The 27881-nt window shown below is 44.2% G+C and overlaps 1 protein-coding gene across 4 annotated transcripts; it reads left to right on the top strand.

Annotated features, from left to right (window-relative positions):
• Positions 1 to 31: 31 nt before the first annotated feature.
• Positions 32 to 27881, top strand: LOC124140841 (protein-glutamine gamma-glutamyltransferase K-like). 4 transcript variants are annotated; one of them, XM_046508624.2, is made up of 18 exons: positions 46 to 184; positions 3315 to 3400; positions 3984 to 4088; positions 6374 to 6555; positions 6847 to 7104; positions 8534 to 8803; positions 11000 to 11118; positions 11495 to 11608; positions 12076 to 12250; positions 13108 to 13252; positions 14260 to 14363; positions 15909 to 16074; positions 16644 to 16738; positions 18308 to 18402; positions 19632 to 19830; positions 21137 to 21297; positions 26018 to 26163; positions 26774 to 27881. In XM_046508624.2, exons 3-18 carry the CDS (start codon positions 4048 to 4050, stop codon positions 26922 to 26924), a joined length of 2421 nt encoding a protein of 806 aa, XP_046364580.2. In that variant the 5' UTR covers positions 46 to 184; positions 3315 to 3400; positions 3984 to 4047; the 3' UTR covers positions 26925 to 27881. The 4 variants fall into 4 exon arrangements, with proteins under 4 accessions (XP_046364579.2, XP_048253553.1, XP_048253554.1 ...); XM_046508623.2 differs by lacking the exon at positions 3315 to 3400 and having other exon boundaries at positions 32 to 184; XM_048397596.1 differs by lacking the exons at positions 3315 to 3400; positions 26018 to 26163; positions 26774 to 27881 and adding an exon at positions 25836 to 25958 and having other exon boundaries at positions 32 to 184.

Here is a 27881-nt window from a genome sequence, read left to right as displayed (position 1 = left end):
CTGGGTAGGTCTGTGTAATGCGTAACGATACGTCTCACTCGGAGTGTTACTATTGGCTGTGCGTGGTCACCACAGCATCAAGTAGGCGTGTGTAGGTTTCACAGTCGCACTGTCTGCCTCCTGGATAGGGCTGCCTGCTGCACGTGTCGCTGTGAAGGGGATTGCACAGCATCAGCAGTATAAGGTAAGCTAGTTCCATCACTTGCATCATATGCACAATGTTCTCATTCGCGGATTCAGAGGGAGGGTGAAGGGATGCTCCCCCACGTCAAGCCATATTATCACCCGTGAAGATCTAGGCTAGAATAGGTCTTCAGCTTGCCGTAATAGACGACTATCGGGATCGGGTGGTCAGGCTCGCTGACTTGGTTAATGCATGTCATCGTATCCCAACTGCGTGGATCGATACTCATGATGTCAATCACTGGATTATCTGGTCCGGACTCGATTATTTACAGACCGTATATCTGGAATATTGCTGAGTCCGGCGTTTTACAACAAGCAAACAAACAAAAACTATGACAAATTTGGGTATATATTTAAAACACGATTACACCCTTACTATATGTGAATTGCCAAATCACAAAATCCATCCGTCATTTTAAAAAAAGCTGTAACCACGCCGAATTCTGTATACATTATTTTAGTAGGCCGCTTTTTTTTGTTTACTCACTTCTCATTTACCCATTGTTTACTCATTTCACCAAGAATGCTCTTCAATATTATCGATAATATTGCACGGTCGTTATTATGCCTACACTGGTCCACATGGCCATTTCATTGTCGTGTTGTGATACACATAACATTTATTAAAATCTCTACGTGATTTACCTGGCCAGATATGCATAAAAGCTTAGCCTTTCTACAATGCAAACGCTCTAAATGAAGCAAGTCTAGATCTAGATTTTCCTCAGGTGAATCTCCCATCTCACTGGGGCTCCTTTACGATATTAATGGAGTTATTTGTTTCTATCAAAATCGTATATGTTCAGAGAAGTAACGCTCGTCCACATACAAGCTATGCACCCTGCTGTTGCGGCTTGCATGCATGAGTTCTCGTACGACCTAATTCGGATGTAATGCTATGTAACTTATGCATTACTGATATGTGCTCTAGGTATGGACTGTTTTAAAAAAACAATAAACGATGTCAGTGAAAGCCACATTGAGACGTTAGCTGCCGTTGGAAAGCTTTGATGAATGATTCGACCCCTGCGGTGAAACAACACGCGCGTACAGATCCATTCAGAGTAAACTGATATACTTAAAAGAAGTGGTTTGGTAAACTGTAAACTGTAAAGACCCCACCTCTTCTTTTGAAAATCACCATAAATTTTCCGTTTAAAGGTATCTGTTCAGTGCTACGTGGCACATTACTCAATCGGTGTATTTAGGTATCTATGCCAAAGTCGTGCCTGTGTGATGATCACGTCCGTGTGAGATCACAGTGTTTTCACGACATGGGGTGTCACGGTGTCTCTGTGTCACGTCCGTATGAGATGACAGTGTTGTCACTACATGGGGTGTCACGGTGTCTCTGTGTCACGTCATAGGCAACTATGTTTGAAGCCGGTGTTTGTTCTTGTCATATCAAACCATTTCCTACACTACAATCATTGATAAAGAGATAGCTTCATACACAGTTGGTTCATTAACACCGTGCCCTTATCAAAACTTTGAAATCGGAATTGTTTATCTTATATTCTGAAATGATGCACATGTAAATATGCTTCTCTGGGACATTGGGATTTGAATAACATCGCAGTAAGTCTAACCTACAGTAATGTAATTTGGTATAACTAACACATCGCTGTTTTCGAAGTTTAACCATACAAGTGTAAACTGTATTCACGGTTAAGATATTCTCGTATGAAAGGTTCAATTTAGTGGTATAATACCCCTGTGTGTCGCGCAGCATGGCACATATTCATGCCTGTATAATTGTATGTCTCTGGCGTGTACTGGTATTGTGAAGCTGTCTGTCGCACGCTCATGCAGAACGGGGTTACTCTGGAGGCTTTCCAGCGAGCTTACCTTACAATTAATCGCTGACGCTGGCAAATGTCATATGGAAACACGTTTAAATTCTTTATAAATATATACCCATTTTAGCGAGTTAGCGACCCTTAGCAAACAAGCATGTTTACCACCACGTTTCTGAAGTAGACTGTACATTATTTGACTAGAGTGTTGCTATATGGTTCAGCTTATCCAAGACCATAAGCTTTCTGGTTACAGAAAGTATACACTTGAAAATTGAATTTGACCAAAAGAGTACAAACTTTATCAAAAAGTGAGTGGGATGGAAACAGACTCCGAAACACTGCAAACTCAAGGTCCCAAACACAACTATGACACCCGTATTTAATACATCACCATAGAATAACCGTTTCATGTTTGTTACAGGTCAGCAACCATCAAACATGGATGTATACTTTCTTTAGCGCAGCAGTTTGAATGGTTTACAACTAAATGGACCTTCAAATGAATTTCAAATGGAGTAAATAATATAGAGGAGAAGGAAATAATGTATCCCTGGGGTTGGGCAGGTATATCCCAGCGACACATGACTTGACACAGATTTGACATGACAACTCTACTTCAGCAGTGCCCTCTTAGCATTACTTAGAAGTAGAGGGATGACAACGTACGGCTTGACAACGGTATATGATCTATACCGAAACGTCGCCTTTTCAGTAATCAAAGAAGTTGTTATCCATAAATTGTGTCTACTTTGTCAGTGCCATGATAATGCAAAATGCCATCACGTCCGCAGCAATGTAAAAAATTCCAGACCATATTATTATGATATTACAGTGAGTTGTGTGTGGAGGGTGAAGGTGAAGGTGATAGGGTTGCCTAGGTGTTAAGCGTTGTCTCGTCACCATATGGGCACGAAATCGATTCCCGACATGGATACAATGTAAACTGGATATTAATGAAAAGAAATATTCAATTATTCATGCATGAAGAATATCCCCGATGTGGGTTACTAGATACAAAATTGCTTACCATCAAAATAAAATATTGGCAAGTCATGCGATAAACTTCAGAAAGTATCATGTGTCCGTTGCTTTGTTGAGAAGGCCAACGCAGTCATTGTACTGAGGTATTGTGTATTTGACTGGTCCATTAACGATATAAATATAAATCCCAGTGGCTATCACTCCTGTTCTTTTCTTCGCACCTCCCAGTATAACCCCGACAGTGGACTCATTGTGTTAGGATGTGTAAGATACTGCCGTGAAGGATCATTTCATGCTGTGCTGTCATGAATACATCTGACACTTTTTTCGGATTTAATTTTTAAATAGTTCAAGGCAAGGCATCTGGTTCTTGGAAACATTTGTTGAACACGTACCATAGATTAGCTGTGGAGAAAGGACGCTGATTGGTGGCGGTATGTAGAACAGCTACTTTAAATCGGTCAGACCATCTGTGGTATTTGTAGAACAGCTACTTTTACATATGTCGGAACATTCAATTGTGGGCAGTATGTATATAACATCGATTTTAAACCCCGACGAGAACATCTTCTTGTTGGCGGCATTTACAGAACACCCTATTTTAAACCGGTCAGAACATGGGGTATATGTAGAACACCTATTTTAAACCGGTCAGAACATCTGTGGTATTTGTAGAACACCGAGTTTAAACCGATGAGAATATCATTATATTTCATTTGCCCTTATCCTTCATTTTGATGTCAATGTACAAGCATGTTCAGTATAAACAAAATTTCATTTTTCACAAGATCATGTACGGTTGACGTGAACCCATTCGCCCCGTCACTGGCGACATGGCTGTCAGATAGAGGCAATGAGACAGGGACGGGGTCTTGAATCACTTGAATTCTTAGGAGAACACGAGTTTTGGACGTAATAGCACAAGAGGGGAGGTTTGTCAGATTAAATGCAAGGTAAACAAAATGTCGATAAACATGTGGTATAAATCTCCACTGTACTGTTTTGATGACCTTGCAGAACGTCCCGGGAACAGCGTCACTCCAGATAGCTACGTCAGCCTAAATCCACGTCGCCAACGACGATGTTTACACGTTCCCGAAACATCCGGAACTTCAGTCTAAGGTAATTTATACTTTCAGTTTAAAGGAAGGGTGTAAAATATAGGAAGATATTGAAAATCCGAAGTACAAACAGTTGGGATTACGCCCGTGCTGCGTGGTGCTGTATTTCACAGACAACGCCCTGAGACGAAATTTTAAACACCTGATGACGTTGAGATTTTGCATCAGGCATTGCCTTGTTAATCGCCTCCTTTATAAAACAGTATTTCAGTTTTTTCACGGCGTTTCATCTGCGGCATAATATCGGAGGTTGTTCCTTTTCCAACGAACATTGGCATGGCGCTGTTATTCTAAAGATCATAATTAGGGCGAATCTATAGACATAGCTCCAGATAACATTTTTAGCAATTGAGTTTTTACTCTAGGGTTTCGGTTTTATTTGGGTTATTATATTTTTCATTGGGTAACCAATATGTTTTCACTCATCTATTTATCACTTTATTTGGTTCTCCCAAAAATTAGTGTACATTTGAGATGTAAAAAACCCCGAAATAATGTTTTAGATGTATATAACTGTCCTAAATATACTGAACAACAAAAGTTCCTGTGACATTGAATAAGATTTAATGCAAAGTTATGTTTTTTACCAAATCTGAAACAATTTCGGTTTGCAACAGATAAAAGGCTACTGTAAGTGTTTCAAATGGTTTAATTTGCCATACTGACAAATTGCCAGAATGTAAATTTACAAATCAATAGCGTGTGTGTCCACCTCTGGTTGCGATGCAAGCAACACATATTCGTCTCATGGAATGGACCAGGCGTCGCACAAAGTCCTGTGGGATATCTGTCCATATCTGCTGGAGCATGTTTCGAAGTTCCTGGACTGTCTGTGGAACACGTGGTTCACTTCGAAGGCGCCGATCCATCTCATCTCACATGTGCTCGATTGGTGAGAGATCAGGGGAGCGAGCCGGCCAGGGGATGACATTCACGTTGTTTTATTGAAGAGAATCCTGAACAAGTCGAGCAATATGAGTCCGGGCGTTGTCATGTTGAAAGGTAATGCCTTGGCCATGACGACGTAAAAACGGTAGAACAACAGGGCCAATGATCTCGTCGCGGTAGCGCTGTACATTGAGATTTCCCTCTACCACTATCAAACGAGTCCTCTGACTTGCTGTAATACCATCCCATACCATATCGCTGGCGCCCCCGAACCGATCTTCTTCCATGACACCATGATTGACGTAATGTTCACCTCGACGTCGGTACACTCGAATCCGTCCATCGCTGTGGCTGGGGTGAAAACGAGACTCGTAAGTGAATAGAACTTGTCCCCACTGCATGGCCGTCCAGCGTAGACGCTGTCTGCACCACTGTAGATGTGCTTGACGGTGGTTTCCTGTCAAAATGGGACGTCTGGTTGGTCTTCTGGCGACAATCCCTGGCGACGACGTATGGTTTGTGAAGATATTCGTCGAAGGCCAGGGATGCTTCTTGCAGTCACTGTTGCTGGCTGGAATCGATTTCGTAGGTGTGTTGTTCGAATCCAGTTGTCTTGTCGATTATTGGTTACGCAAGGCCTGCCACTCCGAGGATATTCTCTGACTGCATTCGTCTGTTGCCAACGTTGCCATAAACACCAAATGATGTTTCTGTTGACGTTAAATTGTCTTGCAACATCACGTTGACTCGTTCCTGCTTAAAGCATACCAATGGCTCGCAGACGCTCATTTTCGGACAGGCCTGGCATTTCGTAATGTTGAATAATTGCGTAATTTTGTTGTTTTTCTGAGTGGTTGTCAGCACGATGCTAAACAATGCATAGGGAATCCCGTTAACGCACATGCTTTTATACCCATTCTTGGGTAGTGAAATGCATGGGGCTTGCATAAAAGTAAACTTTTACATGGAATGCATGCTTTTTTTTGTAGCAGTTGCGTTTTTGTGACTTGATTCCATACATGTACTACAATATTGAAAACCAAACTTTACTTGTTTAAAAAAATACACTAAAATACTGGTGTCACAGGAACTTTTGTTGTTGAGTATATATAGGTTTGACTCGGAAAATAAATTAGCTCATAATTGTGTTTCGGATATTAGCACCTTTGAACGCATGCTGAAAGAGCTTCATTGGGTATATACGCGTGCTGATTTTATACATTTGAGTTTCTTGTTTAACGCATGCGTTTCTGTACGCAAGTGAATTGAAGTAATTGGGTTTTGAATATTTTTTGGGGGTAATTCACGCAAATACGCTGCTTATCTGAAGCTCTGTATTGATGTCATATAACATTACCTCGGGATTAACGGAGATTAACTGGACGACCTTTTTTTCAGTAATGGGTTAAGCCGACACCGTTATTTCCGGCCCAGGAGAGTGCGTAGGCGATTCAGTCGGCCATGGTACTCCCACCGCCGGACGCGGCCCACGGTTGGGGATCTCGACAGTCGCTTCCGGAACTTGCAGGGGGAATATCTGAGGAGGAGAGAAACCATTGGCGCGGGAAACGATGGCTCAGGTCAGAAAAGCTGTTATCAAATCACAATTAATTCCAGCTGTACATACCACCCACCCCACGCATGTCTAGTATTTGTGTGGCTGGTATTATAAAGCGGTGTTGTCAGCACATTTTATGGTCTAAAGTGACCTTTAGACAATGTATGGTCAACCCAATGACTAAAACCATCAAGGTTAAGGCTCCTGGTGTACGCCAGGCCAGCAGGGTCTGACCATTTGATAGATAGGGTGATGGTTTTTCTAATGAAAACCCAAACAATAATTGGTATACCATTCCATGTTTCTGAAACAGACAGCGATGAAGATGAAAATGAACAGCCAGAAGTGCCAGAGACTGATCTGGCAGCGAGGCTGCACGTGACCAACCTTGACCTTAACATATCGGAGAACACCAAGCAGCACCATACTGATATGTATGAGTGCACAGAGGTCAGAGGTCAAAAGGAGGCCGAGCTGGTGGTCAGGAGAGGTCAAACCTTCCTCATCACCATCACTTTCAACAGACCTTACGACATCGACAAGAACGACATCACGCTCTTATTCAGCCTAGGTATGTCTGTTTCACACATATCCACACTTACAACAAATATATGTACACGTCTAGCCAGGTGTAAGCAAGGTGGGAGTGAGCATGGTTTTACGCCGGCTTTAGCAATATTCCAGCAATATCACGGCGGGGAACACCAGAAATGGGCTTCACACATTGTACCCATTCGAGAATCGAATACGAGTCTTCGGCGTGACGAGCGAACGCTTTAAGCACTAGGTTACCCGACCGCCCCTGTTTGCAAGGAATCGCAGTATGTTGTGCAGAGTTGTCAAGAGTGCGCGCACCTTAGCTGCCAGGATCCGCTTGTTCTGCTGGTTCCGATTATGACCCATGGACTGTTAGCAATACACCTGCTTGCTGCTGCGAATGCGTACTGTCAACTATTCTATGTTTCTATCCTACAAGAGGCGACTAACGGGATCGAGTGGTCAGGCTAGTTGACTTGGTTGATGCACGTCTTCGTATCCCTATTGCGTGGATCATAATATCAATCACTGGATTGTCTGGTCCAGACTCGATTATTGACAGACCACCGACATATAGCAGTGAGTGAGTGAGTGAGTGAGTGTGGTTTTACGCCACTTTTAGCAATATTCCAGCAATATCGCGGCGGGGGACACCAGAAAATGGGCTTCACAAATTGTACCCATGTGGGGAATCGAACACGGGTCTTCGGGGTGACGAGCCAACGCTTTAACCACAAGGTACCCCACCGCCCTATGTCAATTAAAGGGTAGACTTATATACTGATGGAAATGAATGAGGGAACACTAAGTTTTAGATACAGTAAAATGATATGCTATCATAGGTTCCTGAACGCCTCCGTGGTCTAGTGGTAGAGCGTCCGCCCGGAGAGCGGAAGGTCCGGAGTTCGATCCCCGGCCGCGTCATACCAAAAGAGGTTAAAAGATGGTACCCTGTCTGACGCTCGGCATTAAGGGGCTAAAGCAAGGACTGGTCGGCTTGGAGTCTGAGTGGGGTATTCATGTTTAACTGCGGCATGGTATCTCAGTGTGCTAGCACTATAAATCAGTCCGGACTAGTACAAGCAGCCACACCCACACACGTGCATACACGTCGCTATTTAAGTGCAATAATCTTGGACGCGACGTTAAACCCAATTTCACCTCACCTCACCTCATAGGTTCCTGGTCTTGTCTACCAAATGCACGTTGGAAACAATGCACACAAACACATCTCAACATTTGATTCTGACGTTTGTTGAATTGGTAAGCACTATTTCAGATGTATTGACAGTAAAGCTTATTTCCCGATATTTTTCATTATTCCTTTAATCAGTATGGTTCGGATGTTTGAATATTCTACAGGATATCGGTTCGATTTCGCATATGATTAGGTTGTTTTGATATTGGTCGAGATTGTTGCTACTCGTGTCGTTATGTGCTTCCCCATCACGTTATTCCTGCAGCGTCTGACGAGAGTAACAGCTCTGTCAATGAGACCATCAGGGTAGCAGAGGACAAAGACACGTCTTACAAGCCACGGAGATGGGGCGCCACCATCGCCAAGAAGGGAGATAACTCTCTGACGGTAGAAGTGTTTTCACCCGCCTCTACCCCTGTCGGTGTGTGGGACTTGATTGTCAGGACCACCGTTGACGTCGAGAACGGCAAAGACCTCGTCTGGCAGTACAACCACAACGACGACATCATCATCATCTTCAATCCTTGGTGTAAAGGTGAGAAAATGTGTATGCACTGAAACACACACATCAACAATTACACACAATTAAAACAAACACATCAGTGTTGATTCATGATTCATTATGATTTCCATTATGTTTGTATTTGTCAGCTCTTTACCTCTACCAAAGTGGACCCGTGAAGATCCGGGGTAGAATAGATCTTCAGCAACCCATGCTTCCCGTAAAAGGCGACCCGTGAAGATCCGGGGTACAATAGGTCCTCAGCAACCCATGCTTGCCGTAAAAGGCGACCCGTGAAGATCCGGGGTAGAATAGGTCCTCAGCAACCCATTCTTGCCGTAAAAGGCGACCCGTGAAGATCCGGGGTACAATAGGTCCTCAGCAACCCATGCTTGCCGTAAAAGGCGACCCGTGAAGATCCGGGGTAGAATAGGTCCTCAGCAACCCATGCTTGCCGTAAAAGGCGACCCGTGAAGATCCGGGGTACAATAGGTCCTCAGCAACCCATGCTTGCCGTAAAAGGCGACCCGTGAAGATCCGGGGTAGAATAGGTCCTCAGCAACCCATTCTTGCCGTAAAAGGCGACCCGTGAAGATCCGGGGTACAATAGGTCCTCAGCAACCCATGCTTGCCGTAAAAGGCGACCCGTGAAGATCCGGGGTAGAATAGGTCCTCAGCAACCCATGCTTGCCGTAAAAGGCGACCCGTGAAGATCCGGGGTACAATAGGTCCTCAGCAACCCATCCTTGCCGTAAAAGGCGACCCGTGAAGATCCGGGTAGAATAAGTCCTCAGCAACCCATGCTTGCCGTAAAAGGCGACTATGCTTGTCGTAAAAGGCGACTAACGGGATCGGGTGGTCAGGCTCGCTGACTTGGTTGATACATGTCATCGATCCCAATTGCGTGGATCGATGCTCATGATATTAATCACTGGATAGTCTGGTCCAGACTCGATTATTTACAGACCGCCGTCATAAAGCTGGAATATTGCTGAGTGCGGCGTTCAACAACAAACCAACCAACCAAATCTACCAAAGTGGTAAACGTCTGAGACCTGCACCACTTCGGGATTTCCTCCCACATTAAGCTGACACACCTCGATATAACTGGATTAGTGTCCAACAGCAGTATTAAAACCAACTCACTCACTCACTATAACAATGCGATGTTTATATTCCAAATTGATCACCTGATAATAAGAAAATGGTTCCACATAGCGGTTACAAATACCTGTCGATGATGTTGACATTTATATACTCGTTCTTTATAACATTTGTCCCGGGACTACAGCATGGCTAGAAACATAAACATATTGCCTTTTATTGTCATATAATTTTAAAACCATACTTACTCAGTCAGAGAAGACTGTTTACGCCGGTTTTAGCAATATTCAAGCAATACCACGGCGGGGGTCACCAGAAATGGGCTTTACACATTGTACCCATGTCGGGAATCGAACCCGGGTCTTCGGCGTGACGAGCGAACGCTTTAACCACTAGGCTACCCGACCGCCCCTCAGAGAAGATATGTTGTCTCCTACAAGTATATGCAGTGACATCGAAATTGCTCCTGGATTGTGTGGTCCAGACTCGATACAGACCGCAATCATATAGCTGGAATATTGCTGACTGCAACATTAAACAACAAACAAACAAAAAACATTTACCGAAATGCTAGCCCTGGAGATAAAGAGCATGGAGCAAACAGTACAGTTAGTTATGGTATACATTGGGAGACATTAATTTCCGTTGTCTCACGTTTCCAACTGTGAAACCTGTGAAACACAGTTTAGAATGTAAAATGTGCAAGAAGCGATATTTTTGCTAGACGTCGATCACATTCGACCACTTACACGTTTTATATTAAAAACGTCTTTTTAAAAAAGTCCATATTTTGAGTGAATGCTGTTTTATGCTTCAGTCGGTTAAATTCATGCTGCGGTATATGAATAATCTAATTTGATTCAGATAAACCTATATACTATATTTGTAAATTATGCTAACCAAACTACATGAAGCAAAATAAAATCAACCATCCTTTTCCTCGGCCATGACAAGCAATATTGGCCAGCTAAATCAATGAGTGAGTGACTGCGGAATCGTTGCCCAGTCTCACATCAACCACTGGCGTTCATGTTCACGCTTGATAATTGTTAGCCCATACAATTTGGTGAGATATTGATGTGGCGTAAAATAACAATCACTCCCTAACTTGACCTGTCCGTACAGAGGATGTGGTGTACCTCCCTGACCCCCAGTGGCTGGAGGAGGCGGTGGAGAACGACTCGGGGGTGTTGTACCAGGGGACACACGATAGGATGGGAGGCAGTAGCTGGTACTTCGGCCAGGTCAGAAGAGTGCTTGCTTCATCATTCTTGCGTTTATCATTGATATTCTAGTGAGGATTTATGCTTTGAACATTTTCTGTTCCATTGCTACATTTTATTGAGACCAATTCAATATTAAGAAAACTAATTCTAAATAAAAAACAACAACCCAACTTCACTAACGTGATATTTGTTGAAGTAACGTTACAATATAGCAGCTGACATATTTTCTGATATGTCATGAAGTTTGAATATTTTCAGTTTCGAGCGGTACCTCAGTTGATCATCATCATCATCATCATCATCATCATCATCATCATCATCTTCTTCATCATACTATTATTATGTCTGTTGTTATTATTACCATCATCATTATCTTTGTCGACCATTTTGTCAGTTTGAGGACGGTATCCTGCACGCCGCTCTCCACCTCGTCAGGAAAGGCTTCGACTACAAGATGACGCGCACCATGGGGAAGGCGAGCAAGGTTGCCAGAATTCTGTCAAAGATCGTAAGTCCACAAACAGATCACACGTTTCCTAAAATCTATGTGTACCTGATACCAAATTTGCAAGTAAGAGCTGTGAGCAAAGGGGTAGCCCTTTTACGCTGTAGCTCGTCCTGGTAAAAGGGTCCTATTACCTGCATTGGATCATAGTGTGAAGTCACTGCTTGGTGCCCCTTGCTGTGAGGTGCCTGGAAACAGCGGCTGAAAAGGTCCCACGTTATACAGTGTAGTGCTCAAAAGACTGTATGTAGTATTGCCATGTTTCCTACACTGCATAGCGTGGACCGTGCGCCTGCTACCAATCACTGATCTGTCCGGCCAAGCCTCGGCTGTTCACAGGCCACGTGAAACAGCCTAAATATTTCTGACTGCGGCGTAAAACAAGGTTCACTCATTCCCTTGCCAGCCTTTCGTTTGAGGAAATTAGGCAACAGATAGAGGAAAAAACACTTTCTGGTTGTCTTTGTCAGGTTAACTCCTCCGACGACAACGGCGTTCTTGAAGGCAACTGGAGCGACAGCTTCGCCGGTGGCACCAGTCCATCTACATGGACGGGAAGTGTGAAGATCCTGAAAAAGTACATGTCCACCAGAAAACCGGTCAAGTTCGGACAGTGCTGGGTCTTCTCAGGGGTCCTCGTAACAGGTGTGGTCAGCAATCAGCATCGTTGGTTAACAGAAGGGAGAACAATCATCACTGTTGTTTAACAACGATCAGTAGTGTTGTTTAACAGTAGGGGGAACAATCATCAATGTTGATTACAGTGTGTGGGAGCCATTAGTATTATTGTTTAACAGTTTGGGGGATTGCTGTTTAAAAGTGTGTTTATGTGTGTGTTCCCTCCAACATGGCGATCTTGTTTAACTGTTGGAGGGAACAATCATTCTTGTATAAAAATAGGGTGAACAATCTTTCTTGTTGAACTACAGGAGGGAACAATTCTTCTTATTGTTTAACTACAGGAGGGAATTGAACAATCCTTCTTGTTGTTTAACTACAGGAGGGAAAATTCTTCTTGTTGTTTAACAACAGGAGGGAACAATCCATTTCGTTTAAAATTATCAGAGGGAACAATCATTCTTGTTGTTTATCAACAGGAGGGAACAATCCTTCTTGTTTAAAATTATCCGAGGGAACAATCCTTCTTGTTTAACTACAGGAGGAAAGTAAAACAATCCTGCTGGTATAAATAAAAGGTGAACAATCTTTCTTGTTGTTTAACTACAGGAGGGAACAATCCGTCTTGTTGTGTAACTATCGGACGGAACATTCCTTCTTGTTGTTTAACAAATATTTATTCTTTAAAAAACAAATGAAAACCAGCACCAGATATGAAGTTCAATGCATCAGTGAGTTGTCTCAACGTTACTGTTGGGAAGCCATTATTGCCGGTCTCACAAGCTCTAACTTGTATCACTATCTCTTTATAATAATAGTTCATTATTTTAATTAGTATCATTACCATAGCAATGTTTTCACTAAACTCCTCACTGTGCCATCAGTGTGCCGAGCCCTAGGACTTCCCTGTCGGAGTGTCACCAACTTTGAATCAGCTCACAACAGTGACAAGGAACGTTTAAGCTGTGACGAGATCTTCCGGCCGAACAGCAGAGGGAACTACACAAATATATCCGATGACTCCATATGGTATGTATTAACTGTAGGGAGGAGGGGTTTTCCCCTTTTTTTGTAAAAACGTGGAAGAAGATGAGATCCATTTTATGTTGGCATGCACAGCTTATGACGTTTAAAGACAAATGTATTTTCAAATTTGATGTATAACATGTGAATTTCCTAGATAATACTTTAAATACTGAAACCTTGACATAATGTTCTGAATGTATCAAAGACGCTATGACTCCACGGCTTCATTATTATATTCATTATTCCAATTTGTGTTACTGTTATTTTTGTACCCCTGTGCTACATACATTGCATACAAACGGCTAGGCAAAGGAAAGCATCCACGTATCAATTGGATTTGGCCTAAGGAATTACAAACGATATCAGAACGTTACCAAGCTGAAAACAGTCTGCGGAAAACTGCAGAATTAAGGCCCAAAGCACAAAAATAACACCCGTATCAAATACATCACCATCGATTCACTATCAAGGATGGGTGCATACCATCCTGCGCCCGGCAGTGTATGTAATTGGGCCTATGACTTTATACTGAACTAAACAATATAGTATCTAATGATGGCCTGACTAATAAAGTCTTATTAAAAAGTCTTAGAGTTCTGGACAATATTACATATGATGTAAATATTTGATACAAAAATAGCCCGATTCTATTGTATGGATCAGAAATTTGGGGCCTAGAACTTTGGATGTTATTGAGAAATTGGGCATCAAAAGTTAAAAACATGTTATACGAATGTGGATATGATTATATTTAGGTAAAAGCAACATGAAGATATGCCACAGCATTTCTTCTCCCGTTTGACACACAGACCTTAAAAGATATGTACATCCAAAAATGGCATGATTATTCGTCCACAAGAAAAGCAAATTACTACACTACATTAAAGACAACTATTACACTAGAACCTTATCTAGTATATCTCATAAGTACCATGAATAAAGATTGATTAACAAATAATGTTTCTTTTAAGACACAGTTACATGTATATGCTGTGTCATCATTTTGGCAGGAACTTCCATGTGTGGAACGAGGTATGGATGAGTCGCCCTGACCTTGGCAGAAAGTTCGACGGGTGGCAGGTGATTGATGCCACGCCCCAGGAGACTAGTGACGGTAGGTGTGTGAGGGGTCAGAGATGGTAGGTGTGACAGGGGTCAGATATGGTAGGTGTGACAGGGGTCAGAGATGGTAGGTGTGTGTAGGCCAGAGATAGTTGGTATGTCAGGGTTCCGAGATGGTAGGTGTAACAGGGGTTAGAGATGGTAGGTGTGTCAGGGGTCCGAGATGGTATGTGTGTCAGGGGTCAGAGACGGTTGGTGTTGCAGGGGTCAGAGATGGTAGGTGTATCGGGGTCTGATATGGTATGTGTGTCAGGGATCCGAGATGGTAGGTGTGTCAGGGGTCCGAGATGGTAGGTGTATCAGGGGTCAGAGATTGTAGGTGTGTCAGGGGTCAGAAATGGTAGGTGTTGCAGGGGTCAGAGATGGTAGGTGTGTCAGGGGTCCGAGATGGTAGGTGTATCGGGGTCTGATATGGTATGTGTGTCAGGGGTCCGAGATGGTAGGTGTGTCAGGTGTCCGAAATGGTAGGTGTATCAGGGGTCAGAGATTGTAGGTGTGTCAGGGGTCAGAAATGGTAGGTGTTGCAGGGGTCAGAGATGGTAGGTGTGTCAGGGGTCCGAGATGGTAGGTGTGTCGGGGACAGAGATGGTAGGTGTTGAAGTGGTCAGAGATGGTAGGTGTGTCAGGGGTCCGAGATGGTAGGTGTGTCAGGGGTCAGAGATTGTAGGTGTGTCAGGGGTCAGAAATGGTAGGTGTGTCAGGGGTCAGAGATGGTAGGTGTGTCAGGGGTCAGAGATTGTGCCTGAGTGCGAGGTCAGAGATGTATGTGTGTCGGGGTCAGAGATGGTAGGTGTTGAAGTGGTCAGAGATGGTAGGTGTGTCAGGGGTCCGAGATGGTAGGTGTGTCAGGGGTCAGAGATTGTAGGTGTGTCAGGGGTCAGAAATGGTAGGTGTGTCAGGGGTCAGAGATGGTAGGTGTGTCAGGGGTCATCAGGGGTCCGAGATTGTAGGTGTGTCAGGGGTCCGAGATGATAGGTGTGTCAGGGGTCCGAGATGGTAGGTGTGTCAGGGGTCCGAGATGGCAGGTGTGTCAGGGGTCCGAGATGGCAGGTGTGTCAGGGGTCCGAGATGGTAGGTGTGTCAGGGGTCCGAGATGGCAGGTGTGTCAGGGGTCCGAGATGGTAGGTGTGTCAGGGGTCCGAGATGGCAGGTGTGTCAGGGGTCCGAGATGGTAGGTGTGTCAGGGGTCCGAGATGGTAGGTGTGTCTGGGGTCCGAGATGGTAGGTGTACCAGGGGTCCGAGATGGTAGGTGTATCAGGGGTCAGAGATAGTAGGTGATGAAATATTGTAGACGTGGCAGAATGTCATGAATCGGAGGGGTAAACTTGGAATGTAGAACAAGATCGATGAGTTGTAAACAACATCTATGACAGCAAGTGACAGGATGGACAGGTGACAGGTGTGTTAGGCATCAGGTATGGAGGGTGGCCAGTGGTTACAATCCGCTCATAGGTCCAGTATGTAACCTTTTGTTTACCTACCTCTTTCTTCCCTACCCATGTCCACATTTCCTCACGCCCTTCCCCTGGTTTATAGGCGTCTACTGCTGCGGCCCCACCCCGGTGAGTGCCATCAAGGAGGGGCTCCTCAACATCGGACAGGACACGGCCTTTGTCTTCGCCGAGGTCAACTCGGACAAGGTGGTCTGGGAGGAACACGTCTTGACCAAGAAAAAGAAACAAGTGTCAAGAAATCCGAACAGGTAAATAACAGAAAAAGAAGAACTATTCCCATAATCATTGTTTTCATTGTACGATTCCAAAAATATCACAAGCATGTGTTTCTAAACCACAAGCAAATACCAGGTGAATAGGCGAGCTTATCCTGCCTCACCGGTAGCACCCATTACAAACACGTGCAAAGGCAAAGCAAGTGATCACGTGAACAAACACCGGACCAAGTTATCTATCCTGCTCCAGAAAGTTAACTCCCTTGATGTACCCACGGGTTTGTTGGGTTGTGCGTGCGTGCGTGCGTGCGTGCGTGCGTGCGTGCGTGCGTGCGTACGTGCGTGCGTTCGTGTGCGCTCCTAGGGCTTACCTTAACATTGTACTTGTATATAACCTCGTGATCTCCAAATACTGTTTCAACATTTGGGGATGATACGCATCGGGTTCCAAAGTTTGTACGAGACGACTAACCTCGAATAGACACACTGCATCAAGCATGAGAATGTATTGGAAGGGTTACAGTGAAGACCCGTTCAACCGTTCCCTGATTTACGTCAACCCTCTTTAATTTTTCAGATGTTTTATTCTGTTTTCGCTGCAGTGTCGGCAAGATGATCAGCACCCACGAACCAACCCAGGAGCCACTGGTCGGGCTGCAGCGACTGGACCTCACTGATCAATATAAGTACCCTGAGGGTAGGTTCACTGTCCCTGGCCCTAGCATTTACGTTTATCATACCTCCCTGAACGAATGATGAAATCCGATTGGTTGACGTGATCTTGATAAAGTACTGTGTATCCGGCCCGGCGGGGGGGAAATAAATTTCTGAGTGGGAGAATACATCCCTTATACCCCACCGCGAAGAAGACAGATTAAAACATGCCGTTAAGGTAAACTCGTTGTTGCAGTATCACTCGGGGTACATGTGGTTGTATGCGTTCCTCGTCAGGTGATATAAAACCTAACGAGGGACGCATAAAACCACATGTACCCCGAATGACACTGCTACAACTTAGAACTGCCCATGCCGTGTGTATGGAGGGAAGGGGATCATAAATGGGATTCATAACTTAGCCAGGGTTCTTACATACTGTCACTGACCCGAGAAGATCCGGGTAAGAACACAGGCCCTCCCATCTATTTGAATGAAAAGAAGCATTATCGAAATAATGTAAGCAATATCGTGTGTACAGCTACCAAGTGCGAAGGAATAGTCTAAATATGATATAGATGCAGTTACTATCATCGTAACAGCGGTTCTCATTGGAATCACCACACAGTCGCTATTGGAACCGACAGCATCGGCAACCGAACACATTCGGTCATATCCGTAAAATTCCGTATTTCACCGAACTACATCAACACTTTCTGTCGCCACAGCGCGAAGCATATCTGACAGTAGTGGAGAAGAGAAATGGGAAGTGTTTTAATCAACGCTTGTTTCCAGTGCATGTAATTCTTATTAAGAAATTAATGCGCATTGAACGTACATTATAATTCCCGTTCGATACAGATTATACATTTTCATCAAAATATGTTTTGTATGCATTATCGATGTATTGTGATGATAGTCTAATGGAAAGCTTATCAGTCACAGAGCTAGATAAATTATTTCACCCATAATTGAATTCACTGTTTACGTCTTGGAGCTAGATCTAATATTTCCCCTATAATTGTTGATGTAGCATGGCTAATAAAAACTTCTGCTAGTCTTCTGTGGCTGATTTGCACCTAAACAATAATTATATTAATTTAACTTTAAATATTATTAACTTTGACGGATACAGCCAAAGTTATTCCGCTGCATTTGACCGAGTTTCCCATAGCGGCTGCGAACGCATTCCGCTAACGACCGCTGTCATATCCGATAGTGTGTCTTTTCGTTCGCATAATAAATGCATTCGGTTCCAATACGGAAGCAATATTACCAATTCGCCATCATTATAAACCCATTCAACGCTTTCATAGATAGGAGGGCCTGAAAATTGTCTTCAGCAACCCATGCTTGTCATAAAAGGCGACTTTGCTTGTCGTAAGAGGCGACTAACGGGATCGGGTGGTCAGGCTCGCTGACTTGGTTGATGCATGTCATCGTATCTCAGTTATGTAAGCCGATGCTCGATTATTTACAAACGGCCGTTATTTTGCTGGAATATTGCTGAGTGCGGCGTTAAACAACACACAAACAAACAGACAAATAAACATACTGTGACTGCGTGGAGCAGGTACCAGCCGTTTCTTGACTAACTGTGTACTCCTCACAGGGTCGGACCGAGAGCGGGAAGTGGTGCGACAGGCGGAGGCGATGTTCAGGAAGGATAACCTGGAGGTGGACGAGGAAGAACCTCCAGTGTCAGAGGTCAGCGCTTCTCATCTGACCAATCCGTCGTATTTCTCAACACTCATATCTAAATACATACATACAATTTAAAAGATGATATGTGTCCATGTGCCACCATAGTATCAAAGGGGTTAGGGGTCATGGATGGCCCAGTCGTCTTTGGCGCCACAATTCGGTGTACAGAGTTGCGACCCTTATTCGTGCGAGGATTCTAAAATCATGGGTTCAAGTCGCAGATCCGTTCGGATTGTAATCGATTGCGTGTGACGATCACTCGATCCTTTCAAATTGGTTTGTTCGTTGCTTAACGTCGCACTCAGCAATATTCCAGCTATGTGACGGTGGGATGTAAATAATAGACTCTTGACCTGACAGTCCAGTGACTCACATTGTGAACATTGATCTAAGCAAATGGGATACGATGACATGCATCAACCAAGTCAGCAAGCCTGACCACCAGATCCTTCAATCGCCTCTTACGACAAGCATAGTCGCCTTTATGGTAAGCATGGGTTGCTGAAGACCTATTCTACTCCGGATCTTCGCGGGTCCAATTCCACTTATGAAAGCATAGCTTGCCCGAGATCCGTTCAAACCCGACTGTCCCCAATGGTCATGAAGTAGGTTTGTTTTAAAAACAGGCATGGTCTAATAAAATAATAATATAATATACTTTAAAACATGGTAGCAACCTGTTCATGCAACGAAGCCGATTTAATGGTTATGTGCCACGTTTTGCTTTTAAATTGTAACAACTTAAAGGAACTTTCAAAATTGGTCAGCTGTATCAAACATTTGCTATCCCCATGACATAATAAGCTCAACAGGAATAGTTCCAGATGCTGAGGATTTGATCAAGTTCGTTTTTCTCTTCTGATAATGACATGTTACGTGTGAGTGAGTGAGTGAGTGAGTGAGTGAGTGAGTGAGTGAGTGAGTATGCGTTTACTTCGTTTTAGGCAATAGCGCGGAGATATATGGGCTTCACAGAAATCATCCATGTGGGAATCGAACCCGGGTCTTAGGTGTGACGAGCGAACGCTTTAACCGCTTGTCTGCCCGTACACATGTTCAAACAAAATACATTTGACAAAGGTAAGAAAAGAATACTATCATCTCTCATTATTGATACTGTAATTTCACTTGTGTATATGTGTAATTCACGTGACAAATTATTATTCAAATGTTACTAAAATTACAGAAGCAGAGCATTTAGCAATAACCATCTTTGTCCTGCATACTTGTAGCCGTTAGTGTTGGGCATCAACGACATAGGTGACATCATCGTCGGCAACGGCTTTGACGTCAAGGTTAACGCCACCAACAACGGCACCGCCGTCCGTAGTGTTACCCTGTCTGTCAAGGTCGCCTACAAGACATACTACGGTGTCGTGACGGGGACGGCCGCTCAGTCGAAGTACACAGAGAAGTTAGAGCCTGGCAAGAGTAAGTGCAACTTTGTAGGGACGTGAGACACAGATCGTAGGCTATACTGAGATATTGTAGGCGAGAGAGAGTAGTGCAACATTGTAGTCATATGAGACACAGATCGTAGGCTATACTGAGATATTGTAGGCGAGAGAGAGTAGTGCAACACTGTAGTCATATGAGACACATATCGTAGGCTATACTGAGCTATTGGAGGCGGGAGAGAGTAGTGCAACATTGTAGTCATATGAGACACAAATCGTAGGCTATACTGAGATATTGTAGGCGGGAGAGAGTAGTGCAACATTGTAGTCATATGAGACACAGATCGTAGGCTATACTGAGCTATTGGAGGCGGGAGAGAGTAGTGCAACATTGTTGTCATATGAGACACTAATCATATAGACTTTACTGATATATTACAAGCGGGAGAGAGTAGTGCAACATTGTAGTCATATGAGACACAGATCGTAGGCTATACTGAGATATTGCAGGCGGGAGAGAGTAGTGCAACATTGTAGTCATATGAGACACTAATCATATAGACTGTACTGATATATTACAAGCGGGAGAGAGTAGTGCAACATTGTAGTCATATGAGACATAAATCGTAGACTATACTGAGTTATTGGAGGCGGGAGAGAGTAGTGCAACATTGTAGTCATAGGAGACACTAATCAAATAGACTATACTGATATATTACAAGCGGGAGAGAGTAGTGCAACATTGTAGTCATATGAGACACTAATCATATAGACTATACTGATATATTACAAGCGGGAGAGAGTAGTGCAACATTGTAGTCATATGAGACATAAATCGTAGACTATACTGAGTTATTGGAGGCGGGAGAGAGTAGTGCAACATTGTAGTCATAGGAGACACTAATCATATAGACTATACTGATATATTACAAGCGGGAGAGAGTAGTGCAACATTGTAGTCATATGATACACTAATCATATAGACTATACTGATATATTACAAGCGGGAGAGAGTAGTGCAACATTGTAGTCATATGAGACATAAATCGTAGACTATACTGAGTTATTGGAGGCGGGAGAGAGTAGTGCAACATTGTAGTCATAGGAGACACTAATCATATAGACTATACTGATATATTACAAGCGGGAGAGAGTAGTGCAACATTGTTGTCATATGAGACACTAATCATATAGACTATACTGATATATTACAAGCGGGAGAGAGTAGTGCAACATTGTAGTCATATGAGACACAGATCGTAGACTATACTGATATATTACAAGCAGGAGAGAGTAGTGCAACATTGTAGTAACGTATAACTGTTATCTGTTTTTCTAAGGTTGTGTCTTCACCTTGAGTGTGACGCCCAAGCAAGCAATGATGCGACCCAGAGACGGTTTCAACTTCCATATCGAGGCTGTCGCGAATGTCAAGGAGACCGGAAACATCGTCACAGAGACATCCTCTTTCCGGTTACGCAGACCCGACCTTGTTATAAAGGTGTGTGTGTTGTTTACACATCGAGTCAGCCATATGCAGACATTCAGCTCTGTCCTCCTTTCAGAAGGAAGTCATGTTCTATATTATAATGATGAGTTCATTTTTCTGTGTTTGCTGTTTTACGACGCAGTCACGAATATTACAGTTATATCACGGCGGCCTGTAAATAATTGAATATAATGAGAAACGACGGAGTCCGGCGACCCTCTCACGACACGCAGGGAACATATTGCAACCAGGGTCCCTACGATCATCGGAATGATGGAAATATTTGTTTTATTTTATTTCAAGCTGACTCGTTAAAGCCAGTATTTTACTTACCCCATGAACTACTTTTTGGCAGCACCCCTTGCACCACTGCCAAACCCGGAAAGACAGTAGAGGTGGAACTCTTCCGTCCATATAAATACTTACTGTCACATGTTGTGTGTTATGTAGGGTCCCTCCACTGCTAAAGCCGGGGAGACAGTACAGGTGGAACTCTTCCGTCCATACATATACTTATTGTCACACTTTCTGTGTTATGTAGGGTCCCTCCACTGCTAAAGCCGGGGAGACAGTACAGGTGGAACTCTCCCGTCCATATATATATACTAACTGTCACATGTTGTGTGTTATGTAGGGTCCCTCCACTGCTAAAGCCGGGGAGACAGTACAGGTGGAACTCTTCCGTCCATACATATACTTATTGTCACACTTTCTGTGTTATGTAGGGTCCCTCCACTGCTAAAGCCGGGGAGACAGTACAGGTGGAACTCTCCCGTCCATATATATATACTTACTGTCACATGTTGTGTGTTATGTAGGGTCCCTCCACTTCTAAGGTCGGGGAGACAGTACAGGTGGAACTCTCCCGTCCATATATATACTTACTGTCACATGGTGTGTGTTATGTAGGGTCCCTCCACTGCTAAAGCCGGGGAGACAGTAGAGGTGGAACTCTCCCGTCCATATATATACTTACTGGAACATGGTGTGTGTTATGTAGGGTCCCTCCACTGCTAAAGCCGGGGAGACAGTACAGGTGGAACTCTCCCGTCCATATATATACTTACTGTCACATGTTGTGTGTTATGTAGGGTCCCTCCACTGCTAAAGCCGGGGAGAAAGTAGAGGTGGAACTCTCCCGTCCATATATATACTTACTGTCACATGTTGTGTGTTATGTAGGGTCCCTCCACTGCTAAAGCCGGGGAGACAGTACAGGTGGAACTCTCCCGTCCATATATATATACTTACTATCACATGTTGTGTGTTATGTAGGGTCCCCCCACTGCTAAAGCCGGGGAGACAGTAGAGGTGGAACTCTCCCGTCCATATATATACTTACTGTCACATGTTGTGTGTTATGTAGGGTCCCTCCACTGCTAAAGCCGGGGAGACAGTAGAGGTGGAAATCTCCCGTCCATATATATACTTACTGTCACATGGTGTGTGTTATGTAGGGTCCCCCCACTGCTAAAGCCGGGGAGACAGTAGAGGTGGAACTCTCCCGTCCATATATATACTTACTGTCACATGTTGTGTGTTATGTAGGGTCCCTCCACTGCTAAACCCGGGGAGACAGTAGAGGTGGAAATCTCCCGTCCATATATATACTTACTGTCACATGTTGTGTGTTATGTAGGGTCCCTCCACTGCTAAAGCCGGGGACACAGTACAGGTGGAACTCTCCCGTCCATATATATACTTACTGTCACATGTTGTGTGTTATGTAGGGTCCCCCCACTGCTAAAGCCGGGGAGACAGTACAGGTGGAACTCTCCCGTCCGTATATATACTTACTGTCACATGGTGTGTATTATGTAGGGTCCCTCCACTGCTAAAGCCGGGGAGACAGTAGAGGTGGAACTCTCCCGTCCATATATATACTTACTGTCACATGTTATGTGTTATGTAGGGTCCCTCCACTGCTAAAGCCGGGGAGACAGTACAGGTGGAACTCTCCCGTCCATATATATACTTACTGTCACATGTTATGTGTTATGTAGGGTCCCTCCACTGCTAAAGCCGGGGAGACAGTACAGGTGAAACTCTCCCGTCCATATATATACTTACTGTCACATGTTGTGTGTTATGTAGGGTCCCTCCACTGCTAAAGCCGGGGAGACAGTAGAGGTGGATCTCTCCCGTCCATATATATACTTACTGTCACATGTTGTGTGTTATGTAGGGTCCCTCCACTGCTAAAGCCGGGGACACAGTACAGGTGGAACTCTCCCGTCCATATATATACTTACTGTCACATGTTGTGTGTTATGTAGGGTCCCTCCACTGCTAAAGCCGGGGAGACAGTACAGGTGGAACTCTCCCGTCCATATATATACTTACTGTCACACTTTCTGTGTTATGTAGGGTCCCTCCACTGCTAAAGCCGTGGAGACAGTACAGGTGGAACTCTCCCGTCCATATATATACTTACTGTCACATGTTGTGTGTTATGTAGGGTCCCTCCACTGCTAAAGCCGGGGAGACAGTAGAGGTGGAACTCTCCCGTCCATATATATACTTACTGTCACATGTTGTGTGTTATGTAGGGTCCCTCCACTGCTAAAGCCGGGGAGACAGTAGAGGTGGAACTCTCCCGTCCATATATATACTTACTGTCACATGTTGTGTGTTATGTAGGGTCCCTCCACTGCTAAAGCCGGGGAGACAGTACAGGTGAAACTCTCCCGTCCATATATATACTTACTGTCACATGTTGTGTGTTATGTAGGGTCCCTCCACTGCTAAAGCCGGGGAGACAGTAGAGGTGGAACTCTCCCGTCCATATATATACTTACTGTCACATGTTGTGTGTTATGTAGGGTCCCTCCACTGCTAAAGCCGGGGGGACAGTAGAGGTGGAGCTCTCCCGTCCATATATATACTTACTGTCACATGGTGTGTGTTATGTAGGGTCCCTCCACTGCTAAAGCCGGGGAGACAGTAGAGGTGGAACTCTCCCGTCCATATATATACTTACTGTCACATGTTGTGTGTTATGTAGGGTCCCTCCACTGCTAAAGCCGGGGAGACAGTTGGGGTGGAACTCTCCCGTCCATATATATACTTACTGTCACATGTTGTGTGTTATGTAGGGTCCCTCCACTGCTAAAGCCGGGGAGACAGTTGGGGTGGAGCTCTCCCGTCCATATATATACTTACTGTCACATGTTGTGTGTTATGTAGGGTCCCTCCACTGCTAAAGCCGGGGAGACAGTTGGGGTGGAACTCTCCCGTCCATATATATACTTACTGTCACATGTTGTGTGTTATGTAGGGTCCCTCCACTGCTAAAGCCGGGGAGACAGTTGGGGTGGAACTCTCCCGTCCATATATATACTTACTGTCACACTTTCTGTGTTATGTAGGGTCCCTCCACTGCTAAAGCCGGGGAGACAGTACAGGTGGAACTCTTCCGTCCATATATATACTTACTGTCACATGTTGTGTGTTATGTAGGGTCCCTCCACTGCTAAAGCCGGGGAGACAGTAGAGGTGGAACTCTCCCGTCCATATATATACTTACTGTCACATGTTGTGTGTTATGTAGGGTCCCTCCACTGCTAAAGCCGGGGAGACAGTTGGGGTGGAACTCTCCCGTCCATATATATACTTACTGTCACATGTTGTGTGTTATGTAGGGTCCCTCCACTGCTAAAGCCGGGGAGACAATAGAGGTGGAAATCTCCTGTCCATATATATACTTACTGTCACACTTTCTGTGTTATGTAGGGTCCCTCCACTGCTAAAGCCGGGGAGACAGTACAGGTGGAACTCTCCCGTCCATATATATACTTACTGTCACATGGTGTGTGTTATGTAGGGTCCCTCCACTGCTAAAGCCGGGGAGACAGTACAGGTGGAACTCTCCCGTCCATATATATACTTACTGTCACATGTTGTGTGTTATGTAGGGTCCCTCCACTGCTAAAGTCGGGGAGACAGTAGAGGTGGAACTCTCCCGTCCATATATATACTTACTGTCACATGTTGTGTGTTATGTAGGGTCCCTCCACTGCTAAAGTCGGGGAGACAGTAGAGGTGGAACTCTCTCGTCCATATATATACTTACTGTCACATGTTGTGTGTTATGTAGGGTCCCTCCACTGCTAAAGCCGGGGAGACAGTACAGGTGGAACTCTCCCGTCCATATATATACTTACTGTCACATGTTGTGTGTTATGTAGGGTCCCTCCACTGCTAAAGCCGGGGAGACAGTACAGGTGGAACTCTCCCGTCCATATATATACTTACTGTCACATGGTGTGTGTTATGTAGGGTCCCTCCACTGCTAAAGCCGGGGAGACAGTACAGGTGGAACTCTCCCGTCCATATATATACTTACTGTCACATGGTGTGTGTTATGTAGGGTCCCTCCATTGCTAAAGCCGGGGAGACAGTACAGGTGGAACTCTTCCGTCCATATATATACTTACTGTCACATGTTGTGTGTTATGTAGGGTCCCTCCACTGCTAAAGCCGGGGAGACAGTAGAGGTGGAACTCTCCCGTCCATATATATACTTACTGTCACATGGTGTGTGTTTGTAGGGTCCCTCCACTGCTAAACCCGGGGAGACAGTACAGGTGGATCTCTCCCGTCCATATATATACTTACTGTCACATGTTGTGTGTTATGTAGGGTCCCTCCACTGCTAAAGCCGGGGAGACAGTAGAGGTGGAACTCTTCCGTCCATATATATACTTACTGTCACATGTTGTGTGTTATGTAGGGTCCCTCCACTGCTAAGCCCGGGGAGACAGTAGAGGTGGAACTCTCCTTCACCAACCCTCTCCCCGTCCTGATGACCAACTGTGAGGTGGAGATTGACGGCAATATGAAGGTGGTGGCTCCCTTCACGGACAACATCAAAATAGGGTAAGTGATACTTACTTACTTTTGAATACTTATTTACTATTTCTTTTGCGGGGTTCTGGGTCGGGCTAAGTCCCCAATACTTCTTGCTTGTAGTAACAGCCGATTTAAATAAGGGTCAGCCTCTGTGACTTGCCTGGTTGCGTGTCATCGTGCCAAGATGGCGTTGGCCGTTGCTCATGCGTCCAGCAACTGGTTTGACAGGCCCAGATTCAATAATTTACATGTCTTCGATATATATGTAACTGACTCACATTGACTGAACGACATTGACCCACTCACTGACGGACTCACATTGACCGACGCACTGACTGATTCACATTGACTGACTCACGCTGCCTGAACGACTTACATTGACTCACTCATTGATCCACATTGACTGACTGATTCACTCACATTGACCCACTCACTCACTGGCTCACTCACATTGAGCCACTCATTCACTGACTCACATTGACTGATTCACAGTGACTGACTCACACTGACTGAACGACTTACATTGACTCACTCACTGACCCACGTTGACTAATTGACTGATTCACTCAAACTGACCCATTGACTGACTCGTCATACTGACCAACTCACAGACTCGCTGACGCATTCTGTTTTTCAGAGTCATTTCTCCTGGACAGACCTGGAGGAAGACGATCAAGATGTCCCCCACGTTATTCCCCCGAGCCCAGAGGAAGAGGGAGGCCAGCTTTGGTCTGGAGTCCGACCAGCTCGGTGATGTCAGAGGATCCTACAGCATCAAACTCACTTAGAGCGACCATATTGACAATTACATGTGATAGCTGTACAATCGTTTCCGCTTCCACATTCCATAGCTTAGCGGTATTAGAGCAAGTGGCAATATTCCTTTCCTCTCCAATGATATCTATTGCAGGATGGGCTGCAGAATCTCATGGTGAAAGGAGAGGACATATAACACATTGCGCACTGCCCACGACAATAACGAAACGTTCGTTTGGCGTTAAACACCACACGAAAGTTTTCATATATCCGTAATCCTAGCTTAAACCAATAGTTTGGCCTTATATCTTAACATCTACTAACATTAAGTCCCAGAAATAAATTCAGCTTACTTAAAAATAAATATGAACAAAAAAATCGATCTAAATGGAGCCCAGAACAATGCTTAATTTGCTAAGGCAATCTAGACTTGCCACTGAGTTTGATATTATTCCTGTTCAATAGCAATATCATAATAGTTAACTCCGGTACCCATGGAGACACGTGTGTCCCAAGCATCCCTGGAATATTGTAGTCCTCTTTGCAGTGAAATAACATCAGTGATAATTTCTATCAATGTATTCACATTATGCCCAAACTTACACGCAAAAATTATGGACACGTCGTTATTAATTGTGCTTGCATGTTATAACATATTGACCTTGTCCAGAGTCAGCACTGGATGTCTCCAAGCCATCGTGTTTTCATTGTTCAGTTATTTTTATTCAGAACATATTATTAAATGAACAAAATGTTCTTCCGTTTCAGACCACAAACAGCAGCATGTAATTTTATTATTGAATGTGAGAACATTGGCATAACATAAGATTGTGTAAGTGATTGAACATTTTTTTCAGCGATGAAGCTTAACAGTGTGTAACGTTGTGCATTGTTTAACGTTATGTACGACTCTGTATACCTCCATATTACATGTTACATTTTGTTTCCATGTTAATTTTTACACATTTATAAAGCATAGATTTATTTTC

This window comes from Haliotis rufescens, unplaced genomic scaffold (genome assembly GCF_023055435.1).
Source record: "Haliotis rufescens isolate VD_foot unplaced genomic scaffold, xgHalRufe1.0.p SCAF_17, whole genome shotgun sequence".
Classification (NCBI taxonomy): domain Eukaryota; kingdom Metazoa; phylum Mollusca; class Gastropoda; order Lepetellida; family Haliotidae; genus Haliotis; species Haliotis rufescens.
This window is presented reverse-complemented; position numbering and strand designations above follow the sequence as displayed.

What these genes read in the sequence shown, in the direction of transcription:
- LOC124140841 (XM_046508623.2), top strand. Translation starts at nt 4,048, where the DNA reads ATGTTTACACGTTCCCGAAACATCCGGAACTTCAGTCTAAG. An exon ending in CTCAGGGGTCCTCGTAACAG is followed by an intron (nt 12,251 to 13,107) that starts GTGTGGTCAGCA and finishes CTGTGCCATCAG; the next exon opens with TGTGCCGAGCCCTAGGACTT. An exon ending in GTGTCAAGAAATCCGAACAG is followed by an intron (nt 16,075 to 16,643) that starts GTAAATAACAGA and finishes TTTTCGCTGCAG; the next exon opens with TGTCGGCAAGATGATCAGCA.